At 36.5% G+C, this 14,285-nt stretch overlaps 1 protein-coding gene across 1 annotated transcript in view; it reads right to left on the bottom strand.

The window, feature by feature from the left end:
- Nucleotides 1–533: 533 nt before the first annotated feature.
- Nucleotides 534–14,285, bottom strand: part of LOC140154594 (uncharacterized) — a 47,288-nt gene continuing 33,536 nt past the window's right edge. The window contains exons 9-16 of the mRNA XM_072177161.1: nucleotides 12,963–13,007; nucleotides 6,742–6,822; nucleotides 5,858–6,019; nucleotides 4,973–5,134; nucleotides 4,087–4,248; nucleotides 3,205–3,366; nucleotides 1,463–1,543; nucleotides 534–685 (exon numbers count right to left, since the gene is read on the bottom strand). Of these exons, the coding sequence (XP_072033262.1) occupies nucleotides 534–685; nucleotides 1,463–1,543; nucleotides 3,205–3,366; nucleotides 4,087–4,248; nucleotides 4,973–5,134; nucleotides 5,858–6,019; nucleotides 6,742–6,822; nucleotides 12,963–13,007 (1,007 nt within the window). The remainder of the gene's footprint in view (nucleotides 686–1,462; nucleotides 1,544–3,204; nucleotides 3,367–4,086; nucleotides 4,249–4,972; nucleotides 5,135–5,857; nucleotides 6,020–6,741; nucleotides 6,823–12,962; nucleotides 13,008–14,285) is intronic.

Raw genomic sequence — 14,285 nt, 5'->3', positions numbered from 1 at the left:
AAAAAACATGACTCAACACCATTTATTAGTCATTTTTCATATATATAACGTGTCATAACATCTATATTTGTTATAATATATAGGTCTATTATTAATATTGTGCACCTTAAATGTGCAGTCCATAAACGCAAACCAATACTAATCTTTTTAAGATATTAGGTGCTTTTGGACAACCTCAAGTCACACATCACTAATAATCAGGGTCAAAAATGTTAACGTCCGAATGTAACACGATTTTTTCTTCAACATGGGCTCAAAATATTCCTTCTTTTTAATTAGAAAACAAAATCAATTTAAAATTATAATTTTGTAATTTTTTTTATTAAAAACATGTTTTAAAAAAGACATACTTGTAATCAGACTAAAACAGACTTGTTGCAGCCTAAAATCTAAAAGTTCATTCCTTGATTGTAAAACGTGACAGGTTGGCACAATTGCACCATTACTCCTAAAGAATTTCATGGTGTGCACCGTATTAATAGCTAGTGAAGGGGGGTTGTGAAATGGGCAATTAGGGGGGTTGAAATGGGCAATTAGGTGTGTTTCTGACCTGGTCCTCCTGGTCCTCCTTGCGGACCTGGTCCTCTTTGGTCCTCCTTGCAGGACCTGGTCCTCCTGGTCTCCTTGCGACCTGGTCCTCCTGGTCCTCCTTGTGGACCTGGTCCTCCTGGTCCTCCTTGTGGACCTGGTCCTCTTGGTCTCTCCTTGCGACCTGGTTCACATATGGAGGATAATATAGAAGTGGCAATGAGAACAAAATAACAGAGATTATACACGTTCTGTGTTTAAAGTAGGTTATACTGAGGGTGTCTAAGCATGTGTACATATTAAATCGGTCAAGAAATTGCACCCAAATGTTATACTAAATTAAGAGAAACATACCGATATTAAAAAAACATGACTCAACACCATTTATTAGTCATTTTTCATATATATAACGTATGTCATAACATCTATATTTGTTATAATATAATAGGTCTATTGGCTAATATTGTGCACCTTAAATGTGCAGTCCATAAACGCAAACTAATACTAATCTTTAAGATATTAGGTGTTTTTGGACAACTCAAGTCACACATCACTAATCAGGTTCAAAATGTTAACGTCCGAATGTAACACGATTTTTTTCCAACATGGGCCTCAAAATATTCCTTTTTTTTATTAGAAAAAAATCATCTAAAAAATTACAATTTTGTATTTTTTTTTTATTAAAACATGTTTTAAAAGGACATACTTGTAATCAGACTAAAAACAGACTTGTTGCAGCCTAAAATCTTAAAAGTTCATTCCTTATTGTAAAATGTATAGATTGGCACAATTGCAATTACTCTAAAGAATTTCATGGTGTGCACTGTGTATTAATAGCTAGTGAAGGGGGTTATGAAATGGGCAATTAGGGGGTTGTGAATGGGCAATTAGGGGTGTATTTCTGACCTGGTCCTCCTGGTCCTCCTTGCAGGACCTGGTCCTCTTGGTCCTCCTTGCGGACCTGGTCCTCCTGGTCCTCCTTGCGGACCTGGTCCTCCTGGTCCTCCTTGTGGACCTGGTCCTCCTGGTCCTCCTTGGACCTGGTCCTCTTGGTCCTCCTTGGGACCTCCTGGTTCACATATGGAGGATAATATAGAAGTGGCAATGAGAACAAAAATAACAGAGATTATATACACGTTCTGTGTTTAAAGTAGGTTATACTGAGGGTGTCCACATGTGTACATATTAAATCGGTCAAGAAATTGCACCCAAATGTTATACTAAATTAAGAGAAACATATCGGATATTAAAAAAAACATGACTCAACACCATTTATTAGTCATTTTTCATATATATAACGTATGTCATAACATCTATATTTGTTATAATATAATAGGTCTATTGGCTAATATTGTGCACCTTAAATGTGCAGTCCATAAACGCAAACTAATACTAATCTTTTAAGATATTAGGTGTTTTTTGGACAACTCAAGTCACACATCACTAATCAGGGTCAAAATGTTAACGTCCGAATGTAACACGATTTTTTTCAACATGGGCTCAAAATATTCCTTCTTTTTTAATTAGAAAATAAAATCATCTAAAAATTACAATTTTGTAATTTTTTTATTAAAAACATGTTTTAAAAAAGATATACTTGTAATCAGACTAAAACAGACTTGTTGCAGTCTAAAATCTAAAAAGTTCATTCCTTATGGTATAACGTGTACATTGGCACAATTGCAATTACTTTAAAGAATTTCATGGTGTGCACCGTGTATTAATAGCTAGTGAAGGGGGTTGTGAAAATGGGCAATTAGGGGCTTGTGAAATGGGCAATTAGGTGTATTTCTGTCCTGGTCCTCCTGGTCCTCCTTGCGGACCTGGTCCTCTTGGTCCTCCTTGCGGACCTGGTCCTCCTGGTCCTCCTTGCAGGACCTGGTCCTCCTGGTCCTCCTTGTGGACCTGGTCCTCCTGGTCCTCCTTGTGGACCTGGTCCTTTTGGTCCTCCTTGCGGACCTGGTTCACATATGGAGGATAATATAGAAGTGGCAATGAGAACAAAATAACAGAGATTATACACGTTCTGTGTTTAAAGTAGGTTATACTGAGGGTGTCCACATGTGTACATATTAAATCGGTCAAGAAATTGCACCCAAATGTTATACTAAATTAAGAGAAACATACCGATATTAAAAAAACATGACTCAACACCATTTATTAGTCATTTTTCATTTTTATAACGTATGTCATAACATCTATATTTGTTATAATATAATAGGTCTATTGGCTAATATTGTGCACCTTAAATGTGCAGTCCATAAACGCAAACTAATACTAATCTTTTAAGATATTAGGTGTTTTTGGACAACTCAAGTCACACATCACTAATCAGGGTCAAAATGTTAACGTCCGAATGTAACACGATTTTTTTTTCAACATGGGCTCAAATATTCCTTCTTTTTTAATTAGAAAAAAAATCATCTAAAATTACAATTTTGTAATTTTTTTTATTAAAAACATGTTTTAAAAAGACATACTTGTAATCAGACTAAAACAGACTTGTTGCAGTCTAAAATCTAAAAGTTCATTCCTTATTGTAAAACGTGTACATTGGCACAATTGCAATTACTTTAAAGAATTTCATGGTGCACCGTGTATTAATAGCTAGTGAAGGGGGGTTGTGAAATGGGCAATGAGGGGGATATGAAATGGGCAATTAGGTGTATTTCTGACCTGGTCCTCCTGGTCCTCCTTGCGGACCTGGTCCTCTTGGTCCTCCTTGCGGACCTGGTCCTCCTGGTCCTCCTTGCGGACCTGGTCCTCCTGGTCCTCCTTGTGGACCTGGTCCTCCTGGTCCTCCTTGTGGACCTGGTCCTCTTGGTCCTCCTTGCGGACCTGGTTCACATATGGAGGATAATATAGAAGTGGCAATGAGAACAAAATAACAGAGATTATACACGTTCTGTGTTTAAAGTAGGTTATACTGAGGGTGTCCACATGTGTACATATTAAATCGGTCAAGAAATTGCACCCAAATGTTATACTAAATTAAGAGAAACATATCGGATATTAAAAAAAACATGACTCAACACCATTTATTAGTCATTTTTCATATATATAACGTATGTCATAACATCTATATTTGTTATAATATAATAGGTCTATTGGCTAATATTGTGCACCTTAAATGTGCAGTCCATAAACGCAAACTAATACTAATCTTTTAAGATATTAGGTGTTTTTGGACAACTCAAGTCACACATCACTAATCAGGGTCAAAATGTTAACGTCCGAATGTAACACGATTTTTTTTTAACATGGGCTCAAAATATTCCTTCTTTTTTAATTAGAAAACAAAATCATCTAAAAATTACAATTTTGTAATTTTTTTATTAAAAACATGTTTTAAAAAGATATACTTGTAATCAGACTAAAACAGACTTGTTGCAGTCTAAAATCTAAAAAGTTCATTCCTTATTGTAAAACGTGTACATTGGCACAATTGCAATTACTTTAAAGAATTTCATGGTGTGCACCGTGTATTAATAGCTAGTGAAGGGGGGTTGTGAAATGGGCAATTAGGTTGTGAAATGGGCAATTAGGTGTATTTCTGACCTGGTCCTCCTGGTCCTCCTTGCGGACCTGGTCCTCTTGGTCCTCCTTGCGGACCTGGTCCTCCTGGTCCTCCTTGCGGACCTGGTCCTCCTGGTCCTCCTTGTGGACCTGGTCCTCCTGGTCCTCCTTGTGGACCTGGTCCTCTTGGTCCTCCTTGCGGACCTGGTTCACATATGGAGGATAATATAGAAGTGGCAATGAGAACAAAATAACAGAGATTATACACGTTCTGTGTTTAAAGTAGGTTATACTGAGGGTGTCCACATGTGTACATATTAAATCGGTCAAGAAATTGCACCCAAATGTTATACTAAATTAAGAGAAACATACCGGATATTAAAAAAAAAACACGACTCAACACCATTTATTAGTCATTTTTCATATATATAACGTATGTCATAACATCTATATTTGTTATAATATAATAGGTCTATTGGCTAATATTGTGCACCTTAAATGTGCAGTCCATAAACGCAAACTAATACTAATCTTTTAAGATATTAGGTGTTTTTGGACAACTCAAGTCACACATCACTAATCAGGGTCAAAATGTTAACGTCCGAATGTAACACGATTTTTTTTTCAACATGGGCTCAAAATATTCCTTCTTTTTTAATTAGAAAACAAAATCATCTAAAAATTACAATTTTGTAATTTTTTTATTTTTAACATGTTTTAAAAGGACATACTTGTAATCAGACTAAAACAGACTTGTTGCAGTCTAAAATCTAAAAAGTTCATTCCTTATTGTTAAACGTGTACATTGGCACAATGGCACTTACTTTAAAGAATTTCATGGTGTGCACCGTGTATTAATAGCTAGTGAAGGGGGTTGTGAAATGGGCAATTAGGGGTTGTGAAATGGGCAATTAGGTGTATTTCTGACCTGGTCCTCCTGGTCCTCCTTGCGGACCTGGTCCTCTTGGTCCTCCTTGCGGACCTGGTCCTCCTGGTCCTCCTTGCGGACCTGGTCCTCCTGGTCCTCCTTGTGGACCTGGTCCTCCTGGTCCTCCTTGTGGACCTGGTCCTCTTGGTCCTCCTTGCGGACCTGGTTCACATATGGAGGATAATATAGAAGTGGCAATGAGAACAAAATAACAGAGATTATACACGTTCTGTGTTTAAAGTAGGTTATACTGAGGGTGTCCACATGTGTACATATTAAATCGGTCAAGAAATTGCACCCAAATGTTATACTAAATTAAGAGAAACATACCGGATATTAAAAAAAAAACATGACTCAACACCATTTATTAGTCATTTTTCATATATATAACGTATGTCATAACATCTATATTTGTTATAATATAATAGGTCTATTGGATAATATTGTGCACCTTAAATGTGCAGTCCATAAACGCAAACTAATACTAATCTTTTAAGATATTAGGTGTTTTTGGACAACTCAAGTCACACATCACTAATCAGGTTCAAAATGTTAACGTCCGAATGTAACACGATTTTTTTCCAACATGGGCTCAAAATATTCCTTTTTTTTTATTAGAAAAAAAATCATCTAAAAATTACAATTTTGTATTTTTTTTATTAAAAACATGTTTTAAAAGGACATACTTGTAATCAGACTAAAACAGACTTGTTGCAGTCTAAAATCTAAAAAGTTCATTCCTTATTGTAAAATGTGTAGATTGGCACAATTGCCATTACTTTAAAGAATTTCATGGTGTGCACCGTGTATTAATAGCTAGTGAAGGGGGGTTGTGAAATGGGTAATTAGGGGGGTTGTGAAATGGGCAATTAGGGTATTTCTGACCTGGTCCTCCTGGTCCTCCTTGCAGGACCTGGTCCTCTTGGTCCTCCTTGCGGACCTGGTCCTCCTGGTCCTCTTGCGGACCTGGTCCTCCTGGTCCTCCTTGTGGACCTGGTCCTCCTGGTCCTCCTTGTGGACCTGGTCCTCTTGGTCCTCCTTGCGGACCTGGTTCACATATGGAGGATAATATAGAAGTGGCAATGAGAACAAAATAACAGAGATTATACACGTTCTGTGTTTAAAGTAGGTTATACTGAGGGTGTCCACATGTGTACATATTAAATCGGTCAAGAAATTGCACCCAAATGTTATACTAAATTAAGAGAAACATACCGGATATTAAAAAAAAAACATGACTCAACACCATTTATTAGTCATTTTTCATATATATAACGTATGTCATAACATCTATATTTGTTATAATATAATAGGTCTATTGGCTAATATTGTGCACCTTAAATGTGCAGTCCATAAACGCAAACTAATACTAATCTTTTAAGATATTAGGTGTTTTTGGACAACTCAAGTCACACATCACTAATCAGGGTCAAAATGTTAACGTCCGAATGTAACACGATTTTTTTTCAACATGGGCTCAAAATATTCCTTCTTTTTAATTAGAAAACAAAATCATCTAAAAATTACAATTTTGTAATTTTTTATTAAAACATGTTTTAAAAAGATATACTTGTAATCAGACTAAAACAGACTTGTTGCAGTCTAAAATCTAAAAAGTTCATTCCTTATTGTAAAACGTGTACATTGGCACAATTGCAATTACTTTAAAGAATTTCATGGTGTGCACCGTGTATTAATAGCTAGTGAAGGGGGGTTGTGAAATGGGCAATTAGGGGGTTGTGAAATGGGCAATTAGGTGTATTTCTGACCTGGTCCTCCTGGTCCTCCTTGCGGACCTGGTCCTCCTGGTCCTCCTTGTGGACCTGGTCCTCCTGGTCTTCCTTGCGGACCTGGTCCTCCTGGCTGACCTGGTTCACATATGGAGGATAATATAGAAGTGGCAATGAGAACAAAATAACAGAGATTATACACGTTCTGTGTTTAAAGTAGGTTATACTGAGGGTGTCCACATGTGTACATATTAAATCGGTCAAGAAATTGCACCCAAATGTTATACTAAATTAAGAGAAACATACCGGATATTAAAAAAAAACATGACTCAACACCATTTATTAGTCATTTTTCATATATATAACGTATGTCATAACATCTATATTAATTTTGTTATAATATAATAGGTCTATTGGCTAATATTGTGCACCTTAAATGTGCAGTCCATAAACGCAAACTAATACTAATCTTTTAAGATATTAGGTGTTTTTTGGACAACTCAAGTCACACATCACTAATCAGGGTCAAAATGTTAACGTCCGAATGTATCACGATTTTTTTTTCAACATGGGCTCAAAATATTCCGGTTTTTTAATTAGACAAAAACATTTTTGTTAACCAGTTTACTATACCGATCCTGATGAATCTGTTCAATCATATCTAAAGAGCTGGACGGCTGTTACACCCGTATGCTTAGGGCAGTGTACAACATCCATTGGAAACAGCACATAAGCAACAAAGAGTTGTATGGAGACCTCCCAAGGCTCTCAGAGAAGATCAGAGAAAGGAGAACACGCTTCTCTGGCCACTGCTTCAGGAGCAAGTGTGAACCTGTCGCCAACCTGATAAACTGGGCACCCAAACATGGAACAAGAAACCCGACCACCCCTTACATACGTAGATGTACTCAAGCAAGACACCAGACTGGAAGCATCTGCCTTGGGAACGGCGATGCAGGACAGTACAGGAGGACATGGAGAGCTGTCTTGGTTCGGAAAAACCACCCAAAATAAGCAAGAAAGCAATATAGGCTTACAGTTAAACCCTTTTGAAATGCAAAGAATAAATCACGAGTAAAAAGCATCGACGTATAATTCATACAAGTTGGACTCATAAAAAGTCAAGTGGAAATAAAATAATACATAAAAGACACAAAAACAAACATAATATTATTGCATCAAGTTGCGTACGATATAAGCCCAAGCACAAGACCGCGGGTCTAGGCTAGTCTTTGCGCCGGGAACATTACGATAATGAAACGGCAACCTTGTTAGTACGGTAAACCGTGAGGACCTCAGCTTATGCACATCTACCTCCAACAGCCTATACAATTAAGTCGCTGGTTGAAAGGGACGAGGTTGTCAAGCGTTAAGCCTGCAAGACCACTAAGACTAGGTTGAATTTGCGATGAAGAAATCCGGCTAGAGTTAAGACTCGGGATTCGAGAGCGGGCTATGCTTAGTAGCCTCAAGGCCACATTAAGACTAAGGCTTACTAAGACTCCTTTCGGGAAACTCGCCCTTCATGGCTCAAAGGGCGGCCCATTGTGCACTATCCATGACTATAATACCTTGGTATTGGTATATGTCCTCAAATGATTTTTTTCCAACAAATAAATATCCCGTAATATCGTTTCTGATATTGTAGATTCATGTGTTTCATAGAGGTTGTGCATAAGACGTATCATATCGTAAATATGGCGGACTTCTCAAATGCATTCAGCCACATTTCCCTAATATGAAATTTTAAAAATGTAAATTAAATTCGGCAGAGGTGGGGCTCGAACTCACGCCGCGTCGCGATCATGGATACTGTATGAGCCTAGCGCCTTAGACCGCTCGGCTACCTGACTTGTTGGTATCCATCTTGAAACTTATTTGAACATATAATTGCAACTTTAACATACGCCTACCACCGTGACGAGCAAAGACAGAAAACGTAAAATATTTTGGAATGTTATTAGTTTAAAAACGGTGTATTAAATAGCGCTCAATTGTTGATAACTGCGTGTTCTACTAACAGAAATCCGACAATAAATTGGCCTCTATACATGCACAATAATACATTATATCGATTTTGACTCGCCGGGCTACACGTGCTATTCGTATACACGTTCGATGTTTTTATCATTTATATACAAATCCACATTAGACCCCAAAGTTTATTTCAGGAAATATTAGATTATCATAAAAACGAAACAGTATGTTTGACGGGGTCTAATGTAATTTTTCTATCGTCATTCTCACTAAATTAAAAAATATTTTGGCCTATATAAAATTGAAATAGAATTCTCTGTCTCTTAAACGCCATCAAATGTGTCACAATTGGGTATCACGATTCGTTATATATGATGTGCAGTTAATATTCAATATTTTTTTATACATAGGATGCTTCAGTTTTAACACAAAAAATATTTCATTGAAAACCCTCCCAGTCGGCTATTTCCTATAACGTGCAATAAATTAGCCTTAAATTTTTTTTTTATTTTAACACCTTGCTAGAAATTCTGGGCGTTTGCGAAAAGAGGAGTGAAGCATGATTGCAATATACCGCGACAGTTCGTCTCACACGGTTCAAATCCTTTGTTTGAAGCCAATCGATAAAAGCATGCAGAGACTCTATACTTAATTCTAATAATCATTGATCTTTCTTGATTTGTTATACTGCTCCAAGAAAGTATCCTTACACTTGGAAAAATAATCACAATTTCAAAACTGAACCATATTGGGGTAAATTTGTTTTTTTAATAGATGCACTATCTAATCCGGCACATTTTGACACCCCATTGAATCCAATGTGACTTCAAGAAGCAAAGTTACAAGCATTTGATTAGATGAAGGTCCCGTTTTAAAAGTGACACACTGGCCTATTCAAAACTCCACGGACTAGACATTTGGTTTGAGAATGGTAAATGGCTAATTTGTGTGTGCCTTTAATTTAAAACAAAAGGAACAAAAGAAAACTGAAACAAAAGAGCTGACAAATAAAATCGAAGTTATGAAAAGTACAGAGAAGTAAAACTGAAATGAATACTGCTTTAAATAAAGTTTCATTGAAGAAAATGTGTTGCCTCTTTGTTGCGCTTGTTGGAATCTTTTTGCGCCTTGTATAGGCCAATTTGTCATTTTTAAAACTGGACCTTCGTCTATTCAATTGCTTGTAACTTTACTTCTTGAGGTCACATTGGTTCATTAGTTCACAGGGCAAAAGTGTGATTGATTATTTGATTATTTCTTCACCACTTTTTGAGTATATAAGTGATTTTTCTGTAGATATTATGACTGAATCTGATCATATGCCTTTAAAATGGTCTTTAAATTGCAATGTTAAACTTTCTTTGCATAATGGTCTCAAGGATAATTGCAAAATTCATACCATTGATAAGTATTGCTGGTCGGTTGAGAAAAGTGGTAAGTTTTCAAGAAATGTGTTTGAAAATAAGCATGTATTTGATGAAATTTGTACAATGATAGCTAATGGTCATATAAATGATGGTGTTCAAAAGTTTATTTGTTTATTACAAAAGGCTGCAAACCACATGAAGTGTTGTACCACATACAACTCCAAGAAACAAAGTAAAGGTGGATGGTTTGATGATGAATGTCGTGATATGAAAAAAGAAAAACTGTCTCGTCTAAAGTTGTTTCGGAAAAGTAGTACCAGTGAAAATTTGAATTTTTACCAGATGAGTAAAAGGGCATACAAGAATTTATGTAGAAAGAAGAAGCGTGATTACAAAAATTCTTTGAAGGAAAAAATGGTTTCAAACTGTGTGTCTGTGTCGATCCAAAGTCTTTCTGGAAATTCATAAAGTTTTTGAGAACAGAAGGTGAGATCCAAAAAGATCCAAAAATTTCTCCATCTGATTGGTTTAATCATTTTAGCTCTCTTCTCAAATCAGATCTAAATCGTGATGTGAATGATAATGAACATAATATGAATGTTGGTGTAAATCAAGATCATGCCCAGTATTTGAATGTTGATATAACTGATATTGAAATCATTGAGGCGATAAGAAAGTTGAAGTGTAACAAGTCAACTGGCACGGATGGTATATGTAGTGAAATGTATAAATATTGCATTAATGATATTTTGCCATGCTTGACCTGTATTTTTAATGTTGTTTTCTCCTCAGCGATTATTCCTGATAATTGGTGCATGTCTGTTATCACCCCTCTTCACAAAAAAAAAGGTGATACAAATGATGTTAGAAATTATCGTGGTATATCATTGATTAATGTGTTCAGTAAGATATTCACTAGTGTGCTAAACAGTCGATTGAACAAATTCATTGAAAACACAAGTATTATTCCAGAAGCTCAAGCTGGTTTTCGGAAAGGCTATTCAACTATCGACAATGTATTCACTCTCCATGCAATTATCAACAATCAATTCAGTCGAGGTCGCAAATGTTATTGTATTTTTGTTGATTTCGCACGTGCTTTTGATACAGTGCAAATTGATAAGCTTTGTCGCGCCTATCCGAAGTTGGTATTTCTGGTAACTTTTATAAATGTATTTCTGGTATATACAAGAAGCTAACATCTGCAGTTAAAGTGGATAAAACCACATCACTGATTTTTTCCCTTGTAATATTGGTCTTAGGCAAGGTTGTATGCTAAGTCCATCTTTCTTTTCGATTTTTATATCAATTTTTCATGAAATGCTTGAAAATAGAGGTGGAAAATGTATCAATATTGGAAAAGGTGTGAACGAAATCAAATCCTTATTTTTTGCCGATGATATTGTACTTATTGCTGATACGGTTTATGACCTACAACGGCATATAAATATTCTCGCCCGATTTTGTGATGAATGGGGTTTGATGTAAATATCGCAAAAACCAGAGTGCTTATTTTTAGACGGGGTGGCAGAATTGCGCAGCGTGAAAGATGGTTTTTTAAGGGAAATCGCATTGAAATAACAAATACTTATAAATATCTTGGTTTAGATTTAACACCAGGAAATACATGGGGAAAAGCAACACGCACTTTGTCGGACCAAGCTAGTAAAGCTATGGCGCAGTTGCGTTTAATTTCAAAAAAGGTGGGTGCTTTGCACATGCGGCACTTCTTTAAAGTTTTTGATTCAACTGTCGCTCCCATTCTTATGTATGGTCTGAAATTTGGGGCTTTGGTGAATATCATCTTATTGAAAGAGTCCAAACAAAAGCGTGTAAGTTTTTCCTTGGTGTAAATTCATCAACTCCAAATTGTGCAGCTCTGGGTGAGTGTGGTAGATCATCTTTATACACTCGTCAAATAATCAGGTTTATAAAATATTGGCTGAGGATTTTGCGACTTCCCGATCATAGATATCCAAGAATTGCATATAAGATGCTACTTAGACTTGATGAAAATGTAAAACAACTTGGGCAAGCGCTGTTAAAGATATTCTGTTCTCGTATGGCTTTGGCTATGCATGGCTTGCACAAGATATAGGTAATGAAAACGAATTCTTAAACTCGTTTAGCCAAAGAGTTTCTGACATCTCTCATCAAGACTGGGTGGCAGAGGTATCATCAAACGGTCGCCTTATTCTATATCGGGAATTTAAGAACATGTGCATTTCTGAACACTATCTTGATGTATTTAATGATAATCGATTCATAACTGCCGTGGCAAGATTACGATGTTCTAGTCATTGCCTTCGAGTCGAGACAGGACGGAGAGAAAATTTGCCTTATGATGAACGTGTTTGTTTTTATGCGACGAAGAAGAAGTTGAAGATGAATTGCACTTTCTCCTAAAATGCAGCTTCTTCGATGATCTTAGAGCAAAATATTTCCCCTCCTGTTTGGACTCGAGGCCAACAATGGCAAATTTCATTCGTTTTATGACTTCATCAAATGAACACACTTTAAAAGAACTTGCTTCATACTGCCATTATGCACTGCTTACCAGATACAGTATTGAAAAAAAAATGACTGACTTTGTTTGTATGTGTTTCTATAATTGGTAAATATTGTAATCATTGATTTTATAGATGTGAAAAGGGCCGGTGGCCTATATTTACAATGTAATAAAACTCTCCTTTTGGGGAGGCTGAAACTGAAACAGGTCACATTGGATTCAATGTGGTGTCATAATGTGCAGGATTAGATTATTAATCTGGAGAGAGTGGCAACTAGACACGATTAGACCACATAAGTAAGAAAACGTTTTACACTTCATGATTCTACTTCTTCGTTGTCTTCTCTTTATAATTTCCTTCATTACCTGACTATCTGACCCCTTTTAAGCTTTTTTCTTTTTTTTACCTGGGCCTCCTTGTTTTCCTTGCTCCACTGGTCCTCCTGATTCACCTAAGGAGGATAATATAGAAGTGAAAATGAAAACGAGTAGAAATTATACACATTCTGTAAAGTAGGTTATACTGAGGGTGTCAGGACAGTAGCAAGTTGGCCTTGTGGGCGGCATTATGGCGGGGTTCGCCCCTGACATACTGCAGTTACTGTCCGTTTTCCTATACACAATACACAGAGCTCTCACAATTGACGCGTGACCTCTACAACTAGTGTATGTTAGAAGTATAGGCAATTGCCTAGTTAACGTCACTGTGTGAAAAATAACAACCAATATTTTAAGTATTCTCTGAAATTCTAGAAAATATAGTTTTGTAACATGTCCTAAATTGTTAGCTAATTTAGGTGTTTGGAAATATTCGCACTTTGGTGTTTTAGTGTATGTTGTAGGTAATAGGACATTGGCTAGTTAACGTCACTGTGTGAAAAAGAACCGGCCAATATTTAAAGTATTCTCTGAAATTCTAGAAAATATAGTTTTGTAACATGTCCTAAATTTTTAGCTAATTTAGGTGTTTGGAAATATTCGCACTTTTGTGTTTTAGGAAGGATATGTAAACGACAGATAACACCAAAAAATATGAAGAAATTATTTCCAAACCGTGTCAAGTCTGCAAACCATTATGCTTCTCATTTTCAAGAACGCTGGTTAACATTTTCGTAAACAAAAGCCACCACAGTATTGTTACCTTGCGTTCGCTTTATAATCGTTCACCCAATTGAAACTATAATACCAGCTCATTGCTCATTGCCGCAGGTAAAACAGAAACATGTGTTGTGTGGATTTAACCAGAGAAGATCTGATTTAATCAGTTGAGCTGCTTTCAATGAGTGTTATCTTGGTTTAATAGCTTTTAATGGGGTTTAAGTCCTGCAAAGGTCGTGGTGAATTCTACTGTAGACATGACTGCATCATGAAGCTCTCGCATTTTGAGGTACACAATGCGTATAAAACCCGTTGGAAGTGAAACTACTTGCATCATTAATTGTATGAATATCGGTGTACATAAAGTGCTTAAAACTAACTTTGGGGTATCAAAACATTACACGTTTTTGACTGGCAATATGGTCAAAAATTGTTATTCTCATTTAAAACACTAGAGCGGTTCTCGGCTTTCGCGATTCCCAGCTTTCGCGGTTCTCTGCTTTTGTGGTTCTCAACTGATATTAGTGTTAGATGCAGAGTGGTATTGCTTGAGAAACCTATGTGGTTGCATTTGGTTGTATATTGTTTCTGTTCAGAACCTTGTGTAGCATGCCATTTGAACACCCCGTGTT

This window comes from Amphiura filiformis, chromosome 6 (genome assembly GCF_039555335.1).
Source record: "Amphiura filiformis chromosome 6, Afil_fr2py, whole genome shotgun sequence".
Classification (NCBI taxonomy): Eukaryota; Metazoa; Echinodermata; class Ophiuroidea; order Amphilepidida; family Amphiuridae; genus Amphiura; species Amphiura filiformis.
The sequence above is the reverse complement of the archived record's forward strand: the minus strand, read 5'-3'. Positions and strand labels throughout refer to the sequence as shown.